At 40.6% G+C, this 22,309-nt stretch overlaps 3 protein-coding genes across 4 annotated transcripts in view; 2 read left to right on the top strand and 1 right to left on the bottom strand.

Annotated features, from left to right (window-relative positions):
- The window catches only part of si:ch211-14a17.10 (myosin-J heavy chain), a gene marked incomplete in the record, with an annotated part of 14,911 nt that extends 12,194 nt beyond the window's left edge, over positions 1-2,717 (top strand). The window contains 9 exon segments of the mRNA XM_024273330.2: positions 79-168; positions 249-338; positions 416-505; positions 588-668; positions 791-853; positions 1,289-1,348; positions 1,438-1,584; positions 1,759-1,806; positions 2,061-2,717. Coding sequence (XP_024129098.1) covers positions 79-168; positions 249-338; positions 416-505; positions 588-668; positions 791-853; positions 1,289-1,348; positions 1,438-1,584; positions 1,759-1,806; positions 2,061-2,611 — 1,220 coding nt within the window.
- A 68-nt stretch (positions 2,718-2,785) lies between these two features.
- On the bottom strand, positions 2,786-3,947 carry lg17h14orf119 (linkage group 17 C14orf119 homolog). Its single transcript, XM_024273338.2, has 2 exons — positions 3,204-3,947; positions 2,786-3,125 (listed from the first exon to the last, which is right to left on the bottom strand). The coding sequence occupies exons 1-2, from the start codon at positions 3,618-3,620 to the stop codon at positions 2,952-2,954; spliced, it is 591 nt and encodes a 196-aa protein (XP_024129106.1). The 5' UTR covers positions 3,621-3,947; the 3' UTR covers positions 2,786-2,951.
- A 33-nt stretch (positions 3,948-3,980) lies between these two features.
- Positions 3,981-21,730, top strand: acin1a (apoptotic chromatin condensation inducer 1a). 2 transcript variants are annotated; one of them, XM_024273328.2, is made up of 18 exons: positions 3,981-4,247; positions 6,063-6,128; positions 6,246-6,357; positions 6,433-6,488; positions 6,589-9,408; positions 10,495-10,647; positions 11,233-11,312; positions 15,238-15,295; positions 15,616-15,655; positions 15,923-16,065; positions 17,066-17,209; positions 17,991-18,183; positions 18,297-18,442; positions 18,538-18,645; positions 18,713-18,820; positions 18,899-19,202; positions 19,295-19,386; positions 20,594-21,730. In XM_024273328.2, the coding sequence occupies exons 1-18, from the start codon at positions 4,110-4,112 to the stop codon at positions 20,903-20,905; spliced, it is 5,073 nt and encodes a 1,690-aa protein (XP_024129096.1). In that variant the 5' UTR covers positions 3,981-4,109; the 3' UTR covers positions 20,906-21,730. The 2 variants fall into 2 exon arrangements, with proteins under 2 accessions (XP_024129096.1, XP_024129097.1); XM_024273329.2 differs by having other exon boundaries at positions 3,986-4,247; positions 15,941-16,065.
- Positions 21,731-22,309: the final 579 nt, after the last annotated feature.

The following is a 22,309-nucleotide window of genomic DNA, read 5'->3' on the forward strand; positions in this document are numbered from 1 at the left end:
AAGTTATGTTTTTAACATTTAAAAGTTTTAAAAATTTCGTTTTTTTATGTGTTCGATAAATCTTTGTTTTTTTTTAAGACCTGGAAGATGAACGGGACAACATCAAGATGCAGATTGAGGAAAAAACCCAGATGATAAACTCAAACGATATGAGGATTGCCAATTTGTGTAAGTGTCTCTTTCCTTTTTTTGTTTTTAATTTATAGGGCAGCTTTTGCTTCAACTTATCTGTTTCGTTGTTTTTGCAGCTGCTCAGATTATGGAACTTTATGAGAAAATCCAGCCCCTGGAGGATGAAATATCCAACCTGAAAGAAACATACGCCGATAAACTCTCAGGTAAAAACATGTGAAAATGCGTATATGTGCACGCTGTTTTTATTGATGCATTTCTTAGGTTTCCAAATCCCTTTCAGAGCTCACAAACAGCCTCAATGTTACACAAAAGGAGCTCCAAGAAAGTGAACAACTTCTGAAACAATCAGACTCCAAGAACTATGAACTAAGTATGAACTCTTTCATCGATGAATCCCAACTTAAGCTTTTTATCACACGATGACGCCTGAATGTTTCTGTATCTGCTGTTAGTAATGAAAATAACTGAACTGAGGAGCCAACTGAAAACTGCTCAAGAAAAGGGATCCAAAGACTCTGAGAAAGCTATTGAAGGTTTGTTTTTATCTTACATTAAAACATTAAAAGTGTTTTAATAACTGTGATTTCTGCAGGCTGAAAAATAAAGAATCTATGAAGGTTTCATCCACATATTGTTGCTTTTTTTTCTCTCTCAGAGCTGGAGGAAAAAGTAAAATTCCACCAAAAAGAAAATGGAAAACTTGAAAATGCATACAAAAGTAGGTTTCATTCATCCGCTTGCACAAAAAAATTCTATATCAGGAACAATTGGGGATTGGTTTAATGATTTATGTACACTAGAATTATTCTGTTTTTTTTTTTACTTCCTTTAAAGTGAACGTACCCATCATTTCAATGTTTAAATACAAGCTGATTTTAAATGTTTTCATCATATATTTTCATATAACTTTTCAGTACATTAAATATTTTGTGTTTAAGCGTCACTGGCGACATCTCAGGTGTTAAAGGGTCAAAAAGCCCCTTTGCTGTAATTTTTTTTTATTTTACTAATGAATGTTCCACCTTTGTTTAGTTAAACTCCTTTTATTTGTCATAAAGTTGGTTTAGGAATAGAATAAATATTGAATAAATCTAAAATCATGAATCGATTAATCAAAATGAACCCAGATACCTTAGTTTAAACTTTCTTTCAGACTTAAAGCAGCAAATGGAAGAACTCAAAGAGTGCTGTACTGTCAACACCAACTGCGAAGGTGACACCCTTGTTTTTTCACACGTATGCACTAAAACCTCACACAATTTCAATTCATGGATATTAAGAGCGAGACATTTGATCAAACAGATCTCCAGAAACAACTGCAGCAAAGCCAAGAAGATGCCGACCGCCTCCACCAGCAGCTGCAAGAGAAAGACGGCGCCCTCAAACGCCTCCAGGAGAACTTTGAAGAACAGAGCCAAGAGAAAGCAAAACTGCAGGAGGACCACGACAGTACGTGAAAATGGGGAATTACTCAGAGCAGCTGAGGCTTCTTGCAGTTTGAATTTTTGCATTGCTGTTTTGTCACAGTGTCAAATGGGCAAAAAATGAACTAAAGTGGGGAAATGTTTAGTGTTACGCTCATCAATACTACGATATGAAGAAACTCTTCTTCCTCTTCCGAAGGTCTTCTGAAGAAACTTGTAGATCTGGGAGAAGAGACCATCTATGCCGGTGAGTTACACAAGTTTGATGTCTTTCAATATGAAAAATATTTGCTAAAACCTTTACCCTGAAACTACTAACTGTACAGTATTATTAAAAATAAATGGAAAAATGTTTTGACATTTTTTGTTGCAACTGAAGAAAAATTGAGTCTGATTGTTCAACTTATTTCAAGTTCAAGTTATTTCAACTACAAATTAAAAAAATTGAAATCTTCTGTAAAAAAAATGTTCCTTCTGCTAATGTGCATTTTCTGTCGACAGCTAAAATGACCTTGGATCCGAACACTGCACACCCGAGAGTGGCTCTGTCTGCAGACAGAACAGAGATGTCCACCCGTCCAGACGTAGCTCAAGTTCCAGACAACCCCGGTAGATACGACACGGTCCTCGCTGTCCTGGGAAGTACCGGCTACTCCAAAGGCAAAAATTACTGGGAGGTGTCTGTGGCCGGGAAGACGTGCTACCACCTGGGGATGGTCAGCGAATCTGCTCCAAGAAAGGGATCTCTATCTTACAGGCCGAGGAACGGTTTTTGGACAATAGTCCTGAACAAACAGGGTCAGCTCAAGGCCATCGATCAAAGGATCACCTCGATTCCAATTGAGATTCACCCCCTCAGAATCGGCGTCTTATTGGATTACGAAAAGGGGGCAATTTCGTTTTATGATGCTGGCTCCAGATCTCATTTGTACACTTTTACAGGTCAGGTGTTTACAGACAAAATCTACCCATTTATCAGTTACTGTGTTGATGATTCTGCAAATCCAATAGTTCTGCTTTCTCCTGGCTCAACTGACTGGATCAAGTCATGAACGCATATCTCAATAAGAAACATCCAAATGACGAATCAATTGACCAAAATAACTGCTGTGATAAGTGTTGTTCTTTGTAAAAAATAAAATCAACAGTAAAATCCTATTTCTGTCATTGTATTACATGCAAAATTGACATTCTGTGAGTATAAAATGTTTATTTCACACCAGAGGCCTCATTAAGTCTTTATTTATACTTTGATGTATCCAAAAAAAATAACAAAAAATACACTTTAGAATGAAGCTTTTCTGAAAGTGTAAAAATCTCAGTAAAAAAAACAGCTTTTGCTGAACACTGTTGTAAGTTTGCAGGAGGGAAAAGGGTTATTTCAAACACAGCTCAGTCTCTTCCTGCTGTGCCAGCAACACTTCTGTAAAAGAGGGCAACAAAAGTTGGGTCATATTCCTCCAGCATGTGGAGAAAGTGATTCCTCTCCTCCTCTCCCCAAGACTCAAACCACTGGGTCCAGAGGCGCAGCTGGCATTCAAAGATGTTAGGCAGCTTATCCTGAACCTGTTGGGGGAACATAAGAAGGGATCTTAAGCAGCAAAAACCCAAGATAACGAGTCTGGTTTTGAGTTCTGCAAGTACCTGAAGAGTGCTGAGGGGATCTAGCAAGGTGCACACTTTCCCCGGTACAGCTTTACCGAGAAGGTCCTGCAGGAACCTCTCTCTTTGAGAGGAGCTCCAGCCCTGGAACCAGCTCAGGACGCAGCGCTGCTCCTGCAGGGTCACATAGGAAATGGGCTCCTCCGGGGGGTCTCGGGCTTGATCTGCGCTCGGAGAGGCACAGGACAGGTTCTCCAGGCGGAGGGGGCTGGCTCCGGCATGAGGAGCTGATGGAAAGTCATAAAAGGGGCTCGGAGTGGAGGAACCAGCTCCACTTTGAGTTCCAAGGGTACGCGGTCCATTTGGGGGATTGCAGGTACTGTTGGAAGAAACAATTCTTTGAATCTCAGCGGGCTGCTGGGGATGTGACCCTTGGTTGACTTGATGAAACCACGACATCTCTGAATGTCTCTGTTGCTCCTCAGCAAACTTGGATCAACAGAAAATCCTCGAACCTCTAACATTTACATATAACTTGTGAAAGACATGCGCTACTTTAAAGAAGGCATCGCTTTGTGAAATATCTTGACATATAAAGTCATACGTTTCCACTTTCATAAACTGCTACGCCTTAATTCAGCAAACAAAACGTCTAGAATACGGTACTCATTAGCAGGAATCCTGGAGGCTAGCTGGGATGCTAGCTAAATAATGACAGGAAGTGACATAGTCTTCCGGTGAGGAAAGTCAAACTTTTTTTCAAAAATATATTTAAAATACGCGTAGATGAAACGAATGAGTACAGCCAATATCTATGTATTTATATTGTTGGGTATATTTAAAATTTACACACTCTTATTTAGCTGTTTGGTTGGGGGAAGTCGATGGCGATGACGCTGGTGGAGGAAGGCGTTGCTCTGGCTGGGAACCCGACGAGAGGAACGGAAAATGGCGGACCTTGAAGACGTTACGCTGGACGGGAGACCGCTTCAGTCCCTCCGAGTTGCGGATTTGAAAGCAGCTCTCGAGGAAAGAGGGCTGTCGAAAAGCGGGCAAAAGAATGCTCTCATTAAAAGACTTAAAGGGGTAAGCTGTACTGCAGCGCGCGACTCTAGCTAACGTTAAACCAGAAGACGGGCTGATGCTCCCTCTCGAGAGGGCCACAACTGAGTATCGTTACTGCAGAGCGTTAGCTGAGTTCTGCTCAGTGACGTCCAGCTGGAAATGTGCTGTGTTTTGCTTTGTATTTGCTCATATATTTGTGTATAAAGAGATTAAATTTGTCCTACGCACGTGGTAGTTTAATTAACTTAGTGGCAAATGTTGAGCAGTGTATTGGTTTGGTGTTTGCCTGTTAGCTAGTTAGCTTACAGGCTAACGCAGTGAGTTGAGTGTCGGCCTAAAGTGACAAGCTCGGCTCTCTGGACAGTATGCAGCCGTCATGGCGCGTTTTTAGCGCGTGAGTAGTAAACAAAACAATTAGAATTGTTATGTGCTTAAAATCTGTTTGCAACTGTTATTCAGTCCCCATATTTAAAACATTTTCTAAATGTTGCTATGGCTGCCTTAAAGACCGTGGCCGGGATGCTCGACCTGCCATGGGTCATGTTTGAGAAACTTTGTTTACATTCCAACAAGTATTTGGTCTACATTGCAATTACATTTGCTAAGTATTTTTTTCATTACTATTAAACTATCAAAAGTAATCTTTTTAATATTTTTTTTTTGTAAAGTGTTGCAATAAATGAATTTAAGTTTTTATTTTCTATAGGACAACCACAAGTTGATGCTGCAATTTCTGAATTAATTTTTGTAATTATTTTTAAAAATCCCTCCTGCAAAGAATCTAACCTAGTGAGTTTATTTAAACAAAATATGTACTTGTTTTATTGCAGGGCCACTGAAATACCTCTAACGTTTCAGTGCTTACTTATGATAAATAGTGTTTAAAGACCCACTCTGACGAAAATTGTTTCTAATCATGTACTTGTGGCATATTTCTGATGCAATTGAATATATTTTGAGGTAGAGCATCAGCTTTAAATTGCACGTTTAAGTATTTCTTTAGTTAAATCTTTGAGAATTATTAGCAGGTGAAAAAAATGCTGTTGGAAAAAGCTTGTAGCTGTGACTTAGGTGCTACAGTCAGCAAGCTCCTTGCTCTGGTCCATTCTGATGCATTCACTTACAGATAAACACATCAATGTATGTCAGTGTTTTCCTTCCCTAAAGCTGCCATTTTGCTCAAAACTGTAATGCTGGATAGCTCCAAGATTGCTAGACGTTTTTGTTACACCACTATTACTAGATTGGGGATACGAAAGGCTGTAAGCTAGTGGGACAGAGTGTAAACAAAGGGATGATGGGAAGTGTGGCTAGGCTTACCTTGTGGCAACAATCCCACCCAAAGCTCAGATGAAAATTTCTGATGATTTTTCTCTCGCTCTGCAGAAACGGTGTCTTTGAATATGACATTTTTTTTTTTTAAATTTTGCTTAATCGAGATTAAAAGACCACTGTGATCGCTTTTGCGACTAATCAAAAGATGGCTGAAGAAGGACTGTACAGTGGTTTCCTTTAAGTACAACCAAAAGTTTGACGTTTGTTTCTCCCTTTGAAATACAAACAGCCGATTTCTGCTTGTTTAATGTTGATCTAGTGGCTTTGTTGGATCTTGTCCTGCTCTATCCATCCATCAGTTTCACATTACAAACTGAAGTTTTATTGAAGATAAGTCACTTATTTAACATTGTTGGCCTGCAAAGAAAAATATGTATTCATGGAAAGAAGCAGTTGCTTGAATTTCTTTTTACATCACAAGCAATATTTCCAGGTTCTCTTTTGCAGACTAACCGGGTATTATTAAAATAATAGTAATAAAACCTATGCTCTCAATCACAGGCTCTCATGCTGGAGAATTTGCAGAGAACCTCTACACCTCATATTGGTCTTCAGCCAAACTCTCAGGTAAAAGTGTCAAAGACGACTCAAGTTCAAACGCATAAACATCACATTAGGACAGATTGTCTTAATGGCAAATTATGGTTCTCATTTACTGTTTTTACTTATTTTTTGTATGATCAGATTGGTGAAGAAATGAGTCAAAACAGTTTTATCAAACAGTATTTGGCTAAGCAGCAGGAACTTCTGAGGCAGCGCCTGGAAAGAGAGGCTCGGGAAGCATATGAAACAAACGGTATGTGCTACTTCACGCTTTATGGCTTGTGCATAGTCTGGTGATTTATCGATGCTCTTGTTTATTTCTAAACAGATCAACAGGACCATGCAGATGTTAACAACAGTACACAATGCCCTCCTCCTGCCCAGGTCAGAGAGCTCATTTTTCACCTGGGCATTTAAATTTTGCTTCAAAACGTTTAAAGAAATGGGTCAAAATTTTAAATAATATTTTACATTTTTTCTTCAGGATACAGCAGGGCAACACAAGCCAACTGAGGCAGAGTTTGGGTCAATGAATGCAGGGCAAGGAAACGCTAATCAGGAAGCTGACGTGTCCAGTCCACCTGCCTCTGGCTCTGTATCCATGCGGGTTCCTGGTGTTGAGCAAAGACAAGATCGGGGCTTTGCGTCTGGTGAAGCCGCAGGTGATAGTGACGACGATGACAGTGAAGGCGGAGAAGAAGACGGCAACGATGATGACTGGGACAGTAACGCTCGCAGGAGAAATTTCCGAGAACAAGCCAGGGTGCCCACAGCAAGGGAGAGGTCAGGGGTATCCCGGCAACCGCAGCAGCAACACATCCCTCCCCTTTTGTCTCCTCAACTCCGCCAACCGACACCTCCTCCTTCCCCTCCTCCAGAATTGTCATTTCCTTTACCCGATACCCCAAAACAGAGCCCACCCAGTCCTGATGTCGCCCCAGCCAGACACTCACCCAGTACCTCCAGCTCCGGTTCCTCCAGCAGTGACAGCCGCAGTAGCAGTCCAGAACCACAAAGGGGCGCACACGCTGAGCGCAAGCCCGGCCCGCTGACCCTGCTGGCACGCAAAATGGCATCAGAGGGGGCTTTCTCTGGACCAAGTTGGCAAGGCACAGAGGGAGAAGGCGATATGCAAGACAACAGGTCTCTAGAGGGTCTGGTATCTGCCATCACTCACACAGCAAATACAGCAGGCCATATATCATTTCCCATGATTCCAGGAGGCCACCAGGGTGTCTCTGGTGTGCATTCTGCTCACACCGAAGTGCCTGTGAGTGTGCTTAGGGCCGCAGCGGTAGATGACAGGGACAGACAACTTCAGGAAAACGAAAAAGCACTTGAGTTGGAGCGGCAGGAGAAGATGAAGAAGCTCGAGCAAGAAAGAGCACTTGCTCTCGAGCGGGAAAAGGCTTTGGAAAGAGAGAAAATCGAGCGACGGCAAGCATTAGAAAGGGAAGAAAAAGAGAAGGCTTTACAGCGGGAACGAGAATTCGCTCTGGAAAGAGAAAGGCAGGAGCGGGAGCACGCACTGGCTAAGGAAAGGGAGGAGCGAGAAAGGCAGAGGGAGCTCGAAAGACAACGAGTTCTGGAGCAGGAGCGCCTGCAGAGAGAAAGGGAGGAGAAGGAGAAGCGGGAACGGGAGGAAAGGGAGAGGCAGGTGGAGCTGGAGAAAGCCAGGGAGCGGGAGAGGAAACAGCAAGAGATTGAACGGGCTCTGGAACAAGCGAGGTTGAAGAAAGAAAGAGAAGAGGCAGAGAAAAAGGAGAAGGAAAGACTCGAGCGAGAAAGAGCTTTGGAGCTCGAACGGCTGGAAAAGGAAAAAATCGAGAGGGAGAAAGCTTTGGAGAAAGAGAGGATGGAAAAGGAGAGAATTGAGAAAGAAAAAGCTTTAGAGCTTCAAAGGATAGAACGAGAAAAAGCTCTAGAGCAAGAAAGACTGGAGCAAGAGAGGAAGGAGAAAGAAAGAATTGAAAGAGAGAAAGCGCTGGAGCTTGAGAGAATAGAGAGGGAAAAACGAGAGAAGGAAGAAAAAGAGAGGCTTGAAAGAGAGCGAGCTCTCGAGCAGGAAAGAATCGAGAGGGAAGAACGAGAGAGAAAGGAGAAGGAGGCCGCTCTAGAACGGGAGAGATTGGAGAGGGAAAGAGCAGAAAAAGAAAGGCAAGAACAGCTGGAGAGGGAGAAAGCTCTAGAGCAGGAGAGGCTTGAAAGGGAAAGAGCTTTGGAGATGGAAAGACAGAAAAAGGAGAAAGCTTTGGAGATAGAGAGACAGGAAAGGGAGAAAGCCTTGGAGATGGAAAGACAGGAAAAGGAGAGAGCTATGGAGATGGAGAGACGGGAAAAGGAAAAAGCTTTAGAGATGGAAAGACAGAAAAAGGAGAAAGCTTTGGAGATGGAGAGACGGGAAAAAGAAAAAGCTTTGGAGATGGAGAGACGGGAAAAAGAAAAAGCTTTGGAGATGGAAAGACAGAAAAAGGAGAAAGCTTTGGAAGAAGAAAGAGAAAGGGCTCTGGAGCAGGAAAGGCTGGAGCATGAGAAGGCCATGAAGAAGGAAAAAGAGGAGAAAGAAAAGCTTATCAGTACAGAAAGGGAGAGCGAGACCCGCCTTTCTCCATCCAAACCTGCTGGTGAGGTTGGTCTGACTTCCCTGCCCAATCCTCCACTCCTGTCTACAGGAACAGCTCCAAACCTGCCCACAGAAGCAGGAGAGCGTGAAGATGCCCGCGCTCCGGCGTCTGCAAGTGAAGCTCAGGCAGCAAAGACTGATGTAACCATGTCACCGCGTAAGAAGTTTCAGTTCGTACGGGTCTCCCCGGCTCAGCCCCAGTCATCCTCCACGCCTATGGTTATCAAGCGGCCTCGCACTTTCTCAGACACCCCTCAGCCCAGAGGCCCACCCGTCATCTCATTGAGCAGTGCTAAAGAGCAACAGCCTGAAATGTCCCCCCTCAAGCAGCAAGACCCCCAGAATCGAGAAGCTTCAACCGCAGCAGTTCAGTCCGAGCAGAAAGACGCAACTAAACCTGCAGTGCACCAGGATCAACAGCAAAATGAGACCAAAAAGCCTGTGTCTGTGGAAAAACAGGACGATTCAACAAAAGCTCAAGGGGCAGCAAAAAAAGCAGAGGAAAACAACGAGAGCTCATCATGCACTCCAGAACAGAGGAGTGCTGATGTAAAGAAGAAGAAAACAAGATCATCATCTAATGACTCCTCCTCTTCAGAGTCAGACTCTGGATCTTCATCGTCGAGCTCTTCGAGCTCATCCTCATCTTCTCAGGATAAAACCTCTTCAAGAGGCAGAGAGGTGAGCCGTCCAATGTTATTTCGGCTTTTTGCCTTGAAATGCAGAAATAAAATACCACTCTTTACTAATTACTTTAGAAGTTTGGGAATTTAAGACTTGGAAAAAAATGTAAATCTTTTGGGAAACGTTATGACAGTTTATGAGGTGTATGGTTTTCTTCATATAAAATTGCTTGGGTTTATCTAGGACCTTTTTATTACAAAAAATTAACCATTTTCAGGATTTAGTTTGACAGTTTTCACACTGTTGCAGCTTTATGTAGACTGTTTATGAACTACAGGTCCTCAGTTTGTTGGTTTTTCTCATGTTCTACTTTTTATTATTTTTTTGCAAAACTGCTTACTTAAACTAATGTCACATAAAATTGGAGTATTAATAATTTGGGTGCACAAACCAAAATTTAGATCTTTGTTTCCTCAGGTAATGCTTGATTATTAGCCCCTTGAACTTGACTTGGCTTAAGACAGAAACTTGAGCAGATCTGGTTCAACAAATGACAACTATATTTAAGTTTTTAAACAGGGTTTTTGAAGATCCACTCCAATAAAAAATGTGTTTTTGGTGTTTTTAACATGTTCTTTTGGCATTTTTCTGATGATTGAGTGCAAAATATAAAGAAAATTAAGCTTAAAATGGCATTTCTGGGATTCTTTTTTTATACAAATCATTAAAAATATTCAGAGATTGTATTGAAATTAATTGTTGTTTTTGTAAAGTATTTGTTGCAATGATATATTTATTAAATTCCAGTCCACTCCTTGTGTAGAGAAATAAATCCTTTCTTTTGCTCGACCTGCGATTAAACCTACACCTGTACAGGCCTTTTGTTGACATCTGTTGGCTACATTAAGTGTGTTAGAAATCTACAGTACGCAGATTTCAAATTATAAAACTGCACATCAGCATGCTATGCCTTACATAAAATACTCACTTTTTGTTATCAGCAGTATTGAGGCACAGGATGTCCTCATTGAAGAATTTTAAAAAGCAGCAGATTTAAATTTTTGGTTGAAATCGTAAAAATAAGCAAAATGCACGTTTTTTTTTATGTTCACAACCTTGAACTCCTCTGTTTTTGTCTTTAAGGAGGGGAAGCGTGAAAGAAATTCTTCCCAGAACTACATGGACACATCAGAAGCCCAGACAGAGGTTTTGAAGGAAACCAAAAACGCCTCTCACTGCAGAAATTCCCTCTCTTTAGAGAACAACAACAATATTGACGGAGAAATGTCCAACAAGGTCAGTCGTTACTTTTATTTTCCATATTTTTGGTAAATGTTATAACATTACTTTCTTAAATACAGAACTAATCGCCAGTACAGTTCTTGAAAAGTTGTTGATGGCTCATTCAATTGTCTGTAAACTTTCTGACTTATTTTATATCCCAAGAATCCTCTTGGTTAGTCACCAAAAATGTCCAGTCAGAGAAAAACTTGTTTTATTTTAAAGGTCTTCTGTATATTGATTTATGTTTAGCTTCTCATTTTAATATCAGTCATTTTCAGTCAAAATCAGATCACTTTATTGAAAGATTGTGTCACTAAATTCTTAGTATAGATAAATGGTTATGTCTCCTAACAGATTATATTTGATCTTTTTTGTGTTTACCTTTAGCTGCAAAAAAAATCTTTTGTAATTGTAATTTAGAAAAATACATTTTTTTTTTTCATTTTAGTTGGTTTGTTTTTTTATCTTTTTGACATTGTTTTTATCTAAGCTGAAAAATATGAAGCTCTAAATGTAGGAATGAATTTTTGTTACATTTTTTCCTCCTGTACTTTAATCTTTTTCCTAATTCTTATTTTTGAACTCTTAAACAAACAGCACCCGTCTGAGGCAACAGTTAGAGGAGAATCAATACAGACCACAGAAAATGAAGAAGAGGAGGAACGGGGCAAGCAAAGGTCGGGCTTTTATGGTGCTTTTTTTTCTGACACGCCCATGCAATATAAACACATGCTTATTACATTTTAAAAAAATACATGACGGTGCACATCTTCACAATGAGACACTGAGATAACATTTTATTTTATCGACTGTTTTTGTTTAGTTCCTGGTATTAAGATTGGTCAAGTCTTGTCTGAGTACTTAGATTACTGACTTTTCACATGAAAAGCAAGACTGCAAAAATAACCACTATGCAGATCAATTAAGAAAGCAGTATAAATGCACATGAATGTGAATATACACCAGTATTTTTGTGTTCTTTTCCTTCTTGCCAACTTAATGTGCATTTTTTTATCATTCTCAATAAGTCAAAGTTTTTATATGAAATCTGGTTTATAATATCCCCTACTTGGTTGTTTAAACTTAAAAGCTAAAAAAAGCACACTTACACCTCAATAAAATACATCAATGAACAAAACGGTGAAGCAGTGAACATTTTTGGTCAAAATTATTTTATTTTTCATCTTCTTGGTAAAGTCTGCTTTCAAATTACTTGTTTTAAATGTTAAGCCATCTATTTTTCTCTTGGCAAAAGTTCTCTTTTCACTCAAATACATTTTCACTCAATCATTGAAACAGTTCTATTTAGGTTTTCCAATCATATCCATGCTTATAGATGTATAAATTTTATGACTCCAGCATCCAAACTTCTCAAAATCTTTGAAATAAAGGGGTGCTGTCTGGAGATGAGTGTCTTTCTTCTTGGTTTCAGTGACATTACCTTCTGCACAAGTCAATTTGGGACTTCAGTGTTGCTAAATGTTCTACGTTCAACTGACATCGATTTTATGACTAAGTGAAAGCGCCTGAAAACCCAGCAAGGGATGCAGTCAAACACTACAGACCTTCAAACTATCTAGCAATCTGTTAAATTGGAGTTTAGCTGTTTTTATAAGTTCGACTGTGATGTGTGACGTTTGTTGTAGGTGTGTCTCTGTGGGTTTGTTTTTTATTTAAGGTTAAAGGAACTCTTAATCCTTCTTGATATTAATAGATGGTGGACAGTTCCATTCTTCTGACTTTGTGGAAAAAGTTTGGTCCTTTCTCAGTCCAACATTCTGGGCATCAGTGCACAAGGGAAGGTCCATAGTCGACGATAAATGGATGCATCAGACTGGAGCGAAGCAGGGATTTTGTGGCTCGCCCAGCAATTGTTTTTTTTGCCTCCATCTTGATTTACAACAATTTGAATAAAGAGATTATCAGAAATGCAATTTTAAAGCTTAATTGTCTTAATGTGTGTCCTCCATCTTGATATAAGTGTCACAAGAACATGTTAAAAGCACCATTTTAATCAGAGTGGATCTTTAAACATATAAAGAGATGTTTTATTGTAGCTCAAATGATGTATGATACAGTCTAAAGCTCAGTATTAGTATGCAGTGAATTAATAGGCAAGTTGTCATATTTGGATCAGGCTGTCCAGACACAGGTATATAGTCTTTGGAAGCATATAAAGAAACTGCTTACTATTGGGTATGGGTGGACAACTGCAGGAAGGTATGGCTTTTAAATGTATGCTGCTAGTTTGCTTTTTCAGGACATCAGCTTTAAGTTGATTTACATTAAAACTTTTGATGGGTCACAAGCATACATACAGATTGAACTGAACAGGATTCTGCTGCAAGAGCTTCATAGAAACCAGCGTTCACGAAGGATATTTCACGATAAGTGGGGGTTTTTATTATTTAAAATATTAAGAAAAACAGCTTTAGTTTATTTTCAGCGGGATTGTGTTGGATACCATTATGCTAAAGCATTTTTAACGTTTAAAATCCCGTTAGTGTGATTAGCTCTCAGGCGTTATGCGAGGCCACCTTTCGTTGGGAGTGGAGGTGGAGGCGCGGGTCCGTTCTCTGCCTCGGTTCGTTGCATCATGTCTGCTCGGTTGCCGGATTTAGCCTCCGCTGCCGGCCCGTAGGTGTCTGCGCCGCGGCTCAGCGGAGGAAAGAGCGATGCTTGGTGGGGTCGCGGGTTTATCGTGAAAACCCGCCGCTGCTGTTGTGGGTGTTTTCATAGCATGGCGAGGTTTCGCTGAAGAGAAAAGGAGGCGCAGCCTCTTCGTTTGCAGGCGCGACTGTACTCTGCGTTAAAGCGAATACCCCCGATGATGGGCTTTAGCTCACCTCGTGAATGTTACCGAAATGGGCGCGCGTGCGTCTAGAAGATCACACGCTCATTTGTCGGGTTTTTAGCAGCAGAAACACGGAGGTTTGGATCAGTACTCGGAGAGATTAGTGACTTTTGAGCAATGTGAGCGGCGTTTACCGATTCGTTGCATAAGCACAATGATGCTAATTGTCTATTAAAGTAAATTAGGACCACAATGTTAGCTTTAAAGTTTGTTGGTTCCGTTTGGTGTTGGGCTCCATTTTTGTCCCATGTTGTTATGCACTCTGTAAAGACCCACTCCGATGAAAATCGGGGATTTAATTTTTTAAAACGTGCTTGTGGCATCATTCTCAGGAGACAGGACGCATAGGAAAAAAAGTTTAATATTGCATTCTGAGTATTTATTTATTCAAATCGGTGTGAATCAGTTACAGACAAAAAAGCAATTAGTAAAAACTTGTGTGACATAAAAGCAGGTCACAACAGCTCCTTTTTCTGATGGATCCACTTGTAGACGAATAGATCCACGTACGTCTTCATCTTCCTCATTCGTGCTTGCATCTGGCTCCAAATTCTACATCTGGATAGTTCCAAAGTTGCTTTTCATTTTTGTTGTACCAATAATGTGCAGTGAGAGTGTGTGGAGCTTCAAGCTAGCAGGTAAACGAATGAATGATGGGAAGTTGGCAGGCTTACTTCATGCCAACAGTCTGATGAACTACTGCTGCTCTGAAGAAACTATGTTCTAGAAAGTGACAGGCTATTTGGTTTTGGCTCAAAATGGCATAATCTAAAGACCACTGGGAAATGCTTTCAAAATAGATCTAAAGATAATCAGAACTAAGCTCCGATTTTTGTCCCAATTTCAAGAAAAACGTTCTTTAAAGACCTGCTCCATCAAAGATATGTGTTTTTTTGTGTTTTAAGCATGTTCTTGCAACATTTTTCTCATGATGGAGGATGTTTACTAAATAATTTAAGATTTAAAAAAGAATTTCTACGTATTTCTTTATTCAAATTGTGATCAATCAAGATCAGATAAAGATACAAAAAAGTTCTTATGCAGCAACTGAGACTCTGCTCTGCTCCATTCTGATGCAGACAAATACAACCATGCAGGTCTTTGTTTTCTTTGTCTGAGCTGGCATCTGGCCTAAAACTTTACAGCTGGATGGCTCTGATATTGCTCGCTGTTTTTGTTTCACTGCTAATGTTAACTTAGTGTTATGCAGGGCTTTAAGCTAGAGTGTAAACAAAAGGATCATGGGATATCAGCAGAGGGTTACTTCCATGCAAACCGTCCCACCCAAAAGTCGGAGGCAATTTTCTTCTGAATATACGTCTTAAAAAGTAACACTGGCTTTTTGATTTTGTCTGAAAAACTGAATAATAGTAATTTAAAGACCACTGGGAACGCTTTTACAACAGATAAAAATGTAGTTAGAATGGGACTTTAAATTTTAATGTCGTTTTTGTTTGTGGTGCAACACATTCAACATTACATCATAATTTCAGTTAATTTAGTCTCACCAAAATCAGTCTCAATTAAATAGGACTATTCCTGCAAGCTCATTTGTTATAACTAAATCCTAAATAGTATTTGCTACTCTGCTCTAAGAACTGCTGGGATTCTGAGTACCGGTATTTGATTTTATAGAGTGATTTATTGTTGGTACTTGTTTTGCTGTTCCTGTTGTTTATATGGTTTTTCAGATGATGATTTGATCATCTTTTCTCTTTTCTTGTCTTGTGTGTTTTAATGCCCAACAGGCAGGAGAAGGAGACAGCCATGGTCGACTCACAGAAGCTCTCAGAGACTGCAGAGGAGGTAAAGCTGCTGAGGAATCAAGAACCAAGAAGTTAAACCATCCATGAATGAACTTATGCTCCTCTGAAATTATTAATTATTATTATTATTAAATACTTTGATTTTGTATTAAAATAATATGATTGGAAATTGATATTATCTCCAAAAATTGATCTTATCTCTGGAATGCTGATTTTATTTGAATTTGTCATTGTTTTTTGGAAAAATCTAAATGAAAATTTATATTTTTAAAAGTGAGAAAAGAGCGTTTGGGAAGTGAAGAGCAAAAAGAGGTGGTGGTCCAAACCGCTTTATCAGTGTGTTTTCATCTTGTTTTTCAGACGCCAAAAGCCTTCTCAGCACGCAAGATCTCTCTTGGCAGTGAGTACCTCCTCCCCCACTTTAACTTCTTTTTTTTTTTTCTTTTTCAACCCTGTGATATTTAACTGTGACTTTGTAAATCGTTCTTATTATAAGTTAGAAACTACTGCTTTTACAATGTGTTATTTGTAATGATTATTTTTGATCGCTCCATTTATGTTCTGGAATCTAGGAAAAAATATTAAATGTGTTATGTTTTATCGTAGCCTTTTGTGAATTTTCTGCTCGTGGCACAAACTGACTTAAGTTTTGACACTGTCTTACCAGACAACAAATCCTCCCCAGGCGCGAGTAGTACAGAGGCGGAGCAGGAGTCTGGGGGAGTGGCTGGTCGCAAAAGGAGGTGGGGCTCCAGCACTGTCGTCACTGCCAAGAAGCCTTCCATCAGCATCACCACAGATTCACTAAAGGTACTGGCAGCATGTTTAGGGCACGGTCACACTTGTGCATTCGGTCACCACGAGCTGCTTTTACACGTGGAAAATGGAGCGCTAGTGTGAGCGGGCGGAGCCGCTTCTGAGTGCAGAAATGCCACCCCTCGTAGTCCTGAGAAACTTTGCAAACAGTCATGTGAATTTGTGTTTCCAATCATGTCCAGATAAAATAAAGGCTGATGTTATTTCCACAAATTTACCTGCAGCTAAGATGCACATTGCTGCTTTGCCTGCACAGATTTTAACTGCATCCAAGGCTAAATATCTAAACTCTAAACCTTTCTTCAGGTCCGTGTGGCCAAGAATAAAACACTGGCTGCACGTATTTAGAAAATTCTGTGTGAACAGTGACTTAAATAATAAATAAATAATAATAATAATAAAAGTACAGTGAGATCGTCTCACTCAAAGCTAAAACTTTTCTTCTTCTATGGCCATTTTCGGTGTTTTAGATGGTTCTGTGCATGTCAAAAATGATTTATTCTGCTCAAACGCGTGGCATATGTAAAAGTTTGTTACAGTTGGATAAAGTCTTTTAGGGTTCATGTACACAATTCAATTCTAATACAAGCTTTGATCCGATTAAATACATTTTGCACATGTACACGCAGCTAATCGGAAGGAAATCTTGATCTGAATGAGTCTGAACGGGTCAGAGTATTCTGAGGGAAGTGTTTTTATCCTGATTAGACTTTTAATCAGATTACTTTTGTCCATGTAAACAGAACTACAGCTCTTTTTTTTTACCCACTTCAAAATGAACCTAAATGAGCGTATCTATGTCACACAGAGCAGACATGACATCTAGATTTACCCTTAAGCTCTACAGCTCACTCCCTCCTCCTCAGTGACGAGCACACTTTGGTTTCACAGCCACACTCGTAATGTCCGGAGCTGCCCAGTTCTACCACAGATTTGTCTTCAGACCTGAGACTTAAGTTTGAATTATAGTTTTTTTCTTTCTTTTTGCTTTCAGTCTCTGATTCCTGACATCAAACCCAGTTTGGGTCAGGAGGCAGTAGTGGAGCTACATCCAGAGGAAGCTGCCCTCTCTGGGGCAGAAGAGGAAGACGGGGAGCGCTCTGAGCAGGACCTTCAAATCCGCCGCACTGTCACACAAGTAAGTATTGATGCTCAATCATGAGCTGTAGATAATGTAGGGTCTTGTATTCTGAAATGTTAGGTTAATCAAACGTTATTTAAATTATTAGGACTCGGTTGATTAAAATCAATACATTGATCTAAGCTTGATAAATCAATAATAAATCCATAAAAGTAGAAATGCTAAAGTCCACTAGCTTGCATACAATGGGATTTCCCATAGGACGGCTAATGCTAACGCTCGGTTGACGTAAATATACACTGCTGACTGAATTGACATCTTTATAAACTTGAATGTTCCAAACTATTTTAAGGAAATGTTTTTAAAGTAACCTTTTGTGATCTAAAGCTCTGTTTTTGCTCATTATTTGCTGCTTCTTCTGTGAAAAAGTGTAATGCTATAGTACGATCGCCACCTAGTGGCCAAACTGAAACATCCTCCAGGAGAAGCAGAACAGTTGTTGGGTCTACTCTGTTTGAGGATTCATGTAACACTGTATGGTATAAAACAATCTCATTATCACTACACTAATACATTTTGCTAAAGAAAACGCACACAGACAATCCAGACTAAACTGAGCTCAACCAAAACCTTTTTAGAAAACCAACAGTGGTAATCATTTTTCTTTTCTAAATTGTTCAACTGACTAGATTCACACCTATATTCCCAGTTCTGTCCATGTTTGATTACAAAGCCATTTCCAGAACGTCATTTGAACACACATACTGACTGCACCGTCTTTAAGGAGAAAGGATAAATAAAGATGTTGCTCTGTTTTGCTGTTTCTCCTCTGTCTAAGGTGGTGCACACAGAAAGCCCAGAGAATGGGGAGAAAGAGGCGAAGAGAAGCAGACGAGAGGAACCAGAGGAGGATTGTCGGCCAGACCAAGAAAGAATAAAGACCCAGGAAGAGCCGGTGGAGGTCTCCCTCCACGGGACCGTGGAAGCCCAGTTGCCAGCACACACCAGCCATGATGTAGAAATGAACACTGGTAATAATCCTCCTCATGAGGGATCTTTAACTCACTGTTTCTGACCCTGAAGTGACACAAGAAAGCCCTAAAACTAAGAAAAACAAATCGTTGACCTTTTTTCTTTATTCCAGTGACTCCCAGCGATACCCTCATTCGTCGCTCCATCAGCCAGCAGAAAATGGGCGTTTCCATCACCATCGACGACCCTGTCCGCACAGCCCAGCAGCCCTCCCCACCCCGAGGAAAAGTCTCCAATATCGTCCACGTATGCAACCTGGTGAGGCCGCTGCTGCTCTCTTTCTGATGCGTCACAGAACACCGCACTGTTTGGAACAGCTGTTGAGAATTGTGTGACACAAACCTCTTGTTCAGGTGAGGCCGTTCACACTCGGACAGCTGAAGGAGCTGCTCAGCAGAACTGGATCGCTGGTGGAGGACGGCTTCTGGATCGATAAGATCAAGTCCCACTGCTACGTCACTGTAAGTCATGGCGAGGGGTTTCTGGGGGGGCGTTTGGTTTGTGTGGCTCATGATTGTGTTTGTTTAGTATTCCAGCGTAGAGGAGGCGGTCGCTACAAGGACAGCCCTCCATGGAGTGAAGTGGCCTCAGAGCAACCCCAAAGTCCTCAGTGTTGACTTCTGCCAGCAGGATGAGGTCAGACCTGAACCCTTTTCATTAATACTCATAATTATTTGTGGTGTTTAGCACTAAAAGCTCACGTGTGTTTTGTAGTTGGACTTCCACAAGAGTTTGGGAACAGCAGAGCGGCCGGGAGATGACCAAGGCCCCGCCCCCGGCCGTGGGCGAGCGTTAGGCCTGCCCTCCCTGCTCCCAGAGCGAGACCAATGGGCTGAACGGGAGCGGGAGATGGAGCGCCGGGAGCGGGCCCGGGCGGAGCGCGAGTGGGATCGGGACAAAGTCAAGGAGTTCGGGAAACGAGGGGAGGAGAAGGAGGGGGGTTCTCGGAGATCACGCTCCAGAGAGAGAAGACGTAAGGAGAGGGGAAAGAGCAAGGAGAAGAAGACCGACAAGAAAGGTGAGGATCAGTCACCAAGATGCATGTAGTGTCAAATGAAAAAGCTGACATTTGTAAAATATATATTTTCTTTCTTGGGGGGGTCGCAACAGCTGATGAACCTCCTGCAAAGTTGCTAGATGATTTGTTCTGCAAAACTAAAGCAACTCCCTGCATTTACTGGCTCCCACTGACAGATGAACAGGTGAGACTTGAACACCTTTGTGCTGCTTCCACTGTACTGGGAGTGAAGCGATCAATTTAAAGTATTATTTATTGATGCTGATAAGATTCAGCATCAATAAATGCAGGGTAACACAACATGACAGTTGAAGGGTCACTCCACTCTCAGCTCAGATTTGAAAAATTAAAAAAAAGTGGGCGGGGCTAAGGGAGGCTACACTCCATCTTCAATAATGGAAGTTGATGCCTTTGACTGTATTTTACAATACAATGTGATGTGTTTATAGTGATGATAGTTGACCAATCACGAAATTCAACTGTAATACCTCGTTTCACCCTATAGGGGGCCACATACACAACATTTTTGACTATATTTTGAAATTGAACAAGTTTATTTTAAATTGTAAAATGTGGCAGCGACCAACAGACTGTACTATTAAAGCCACATTTATAAAGGTCAACAGTCAAAATAAGTAGATTTAGACTACGGCCCGTGGGCCAGATCCGGGCCACCTCCACATTTGGCCCGGCCCCCAAACGATATCGGAGACCCATTATTTTTTATATATTGTATTTATAGGTTTCATTTTTTAAATCTTTCAGTATTGTTTTTTTTCTGTGAAGATTACAGAAAGGTTATGATGCCCTCACCAGAAAAAGTTTGGGGACTCCTTTAAATGATGTTATTCACTGACCTAAAATTGATCTAGGAAATCTTTAACAAAAACTTTAACCAGTGTGACTCGGAGATAAATACCTGAGTACTGAACAGTGCAGATGAAGTTTTACAGATTCTTTGTATTTCTTGCAAGATAATAAATTAAATGTGTACAAACAAGAAAAAAAGAATTAATGTCAAATCAATTGACATTTCAGTTTAATAAAGTTCTGCCCACTGTTGTTCATCCACACGAAACATTATATTATTTGAACATTTCTACCACATTCATGTATTTGCAAACATCAGAATGTTTCTACACATTGGAGTGTATTGATGGCTGGATAACTTTTTGTTACATTTTTATGTTAAATTAAAATAAACCTACTATGTCTCGTTTCAAATGATATTTTCCAGTATTGATTATAATCGTTTTATTTCCTTTTTATTCCATTTTAAAATGGTTGATTAATAAACGACTTTCCTCAGTGACATCGATCTGGTTGGATTGTAGGAATATAAGTTGCACCCCTGCACTGTACAGATAGTAACCCCCCTCTGCTTCTTTCAGTACGTTCAGCGGCAAGCTGCCCGCGCCGAGCGGATGAAGGAGCGGGAGAAGCTAAGGAAAGAGCTGGAAGAGGAGGAGGAGAAGAAAAGGGAAGAGGAGCGCAAAGAGCGAATGAAAACCACAGGCGCCACAACCGGAGACCGGGGCGAGGGTGAGAAAGACAAGGACCGGGACAGGGAGAGGGACAGAGACCGGGGCAGGGACCGGGAGAATGACAAACGCAGGGACGGCCATCGTAGACCGGGGGCCAGCGGGGCAAGCTCCAGCCGGCGTTCACGCAGCCGCAGCGACCCCAGAGACCGGAGGCGCTGACGGACTCCGCCCCTCTTCCTTTTGCCTTTCACTACATGTACTTTGTTACAATTAAGACCTAAAAAAACAAACAAAAAAGGACCAACTGATGTCGATTCCATCTGTCACTTTCTTCAAAGCACATCAGCGCAGTAAGGGGACCATCCTGTTGTTGTTTTCAGAGTGCTGTACATCTGACGAGGATTCAGTGGTTTTCTTCACTCATCTCTTCAGCTCTTCGTTCTGGCTGTGTAGCAGTATGACATCCCGGGTAGTTTGAATTCTATGCCCAAAGATTTCCCATTCGCTCCGACGTTTAGGTGCCAATGAACGAATCCGAGTCGGTTTGTTGCATCATTGAGAAGCCTTTTCTCTGGCTGCATGTAGTGCAGGGCCGCTCCTCCGCACAGACGGTGGCAGAAATCAGAAACGATTGGAATCGGCGTGTTTGGCATTTTGTACAGACGTATAAGATTATTCAAAGTGGAGTCTTTAAATAAGGCAGCTTTGGGGTATTTTTCACTAAGTGTGTAATAACTACTAAGGCGATGCAGTGTTCCTCTTTCTCTGTTGAAAAGAGACGAGATGATTCTCTGCAGGAGAAAATCTGTCACATCTACGATTTATGATTAAGTCCATGTTGAATCTGTTTCCCTTCTTTGATTTCTCCCTCCAGTTCTCTCGGGCTGCAGAAGGGGGGGTCGCGCTTTTCTCACCAATGGTTTTAATATTGTTTTTAATTATTTTATCATTTTAGTATAAAGATTTGGTTTTGTTTTTTTAATTTCTTTGAGTACACCTATCAGTGGTGAATGTACAAAAAAATAAAATTGAAATTTAAAATGACTGGAGTGTTTCTGGTTTTTCTTTTTCTGTTTAAAAGTCCCACTCTGGCCATCTTTTGATCTATATCAATTTGATTTTTTGCCAAAATCTTTCTGCAGAGCGGCAGTACATTCAAATTCACCTCTGAGCTGTGGGCAGGACCATGGAGGAACTCCGCTCCCTTTTCCCCTCACCTTTTTCTACATCATAAATATGCTCTTTTAACTGCATAAATGCACCATTTTAACAATGATTTGGATAAAATAAATATTAAAAAATGCAATTTCAAGCTTAATTATGTTTATGGCTCCTTAAAGCAGAAAAATGCCACAACAAAATTTTTTAAAACACCAGAAACATATTTTTATTATTGCTGCAAGAATTGATGTAAATATTTAGAATGTCCACAAGAGGGCAGAAATGTTGCATCACTTCATTGAACTCCCTTAAAAACAGATTGTTTTTGATTGTTTTTTTTTATTTTTTACAAAACAATTGACCAAAGTACTAATAGTATTTATAAAAGTAAAATAGTGACGGTAGAAGGAACATTTCAGTCTTTTCATGAACACGTAACTACTGATTTATTAATGTATGTTG

Source organism: Oryzias melastigma, linkage group LG17 (assembly GCF_002922805.2).
Source record: "Oryzias melastigma strain HK-1 linkage group LG17, ASM292280v2, whole genome shotgun sequence".
Classification (NCBI taxonomy): Eukaryota; Metazoa; Chordata; class Actinopteri; order Beloniformes; family Adrianichthyidae; genus Oryzias; species Oryzias melastigma.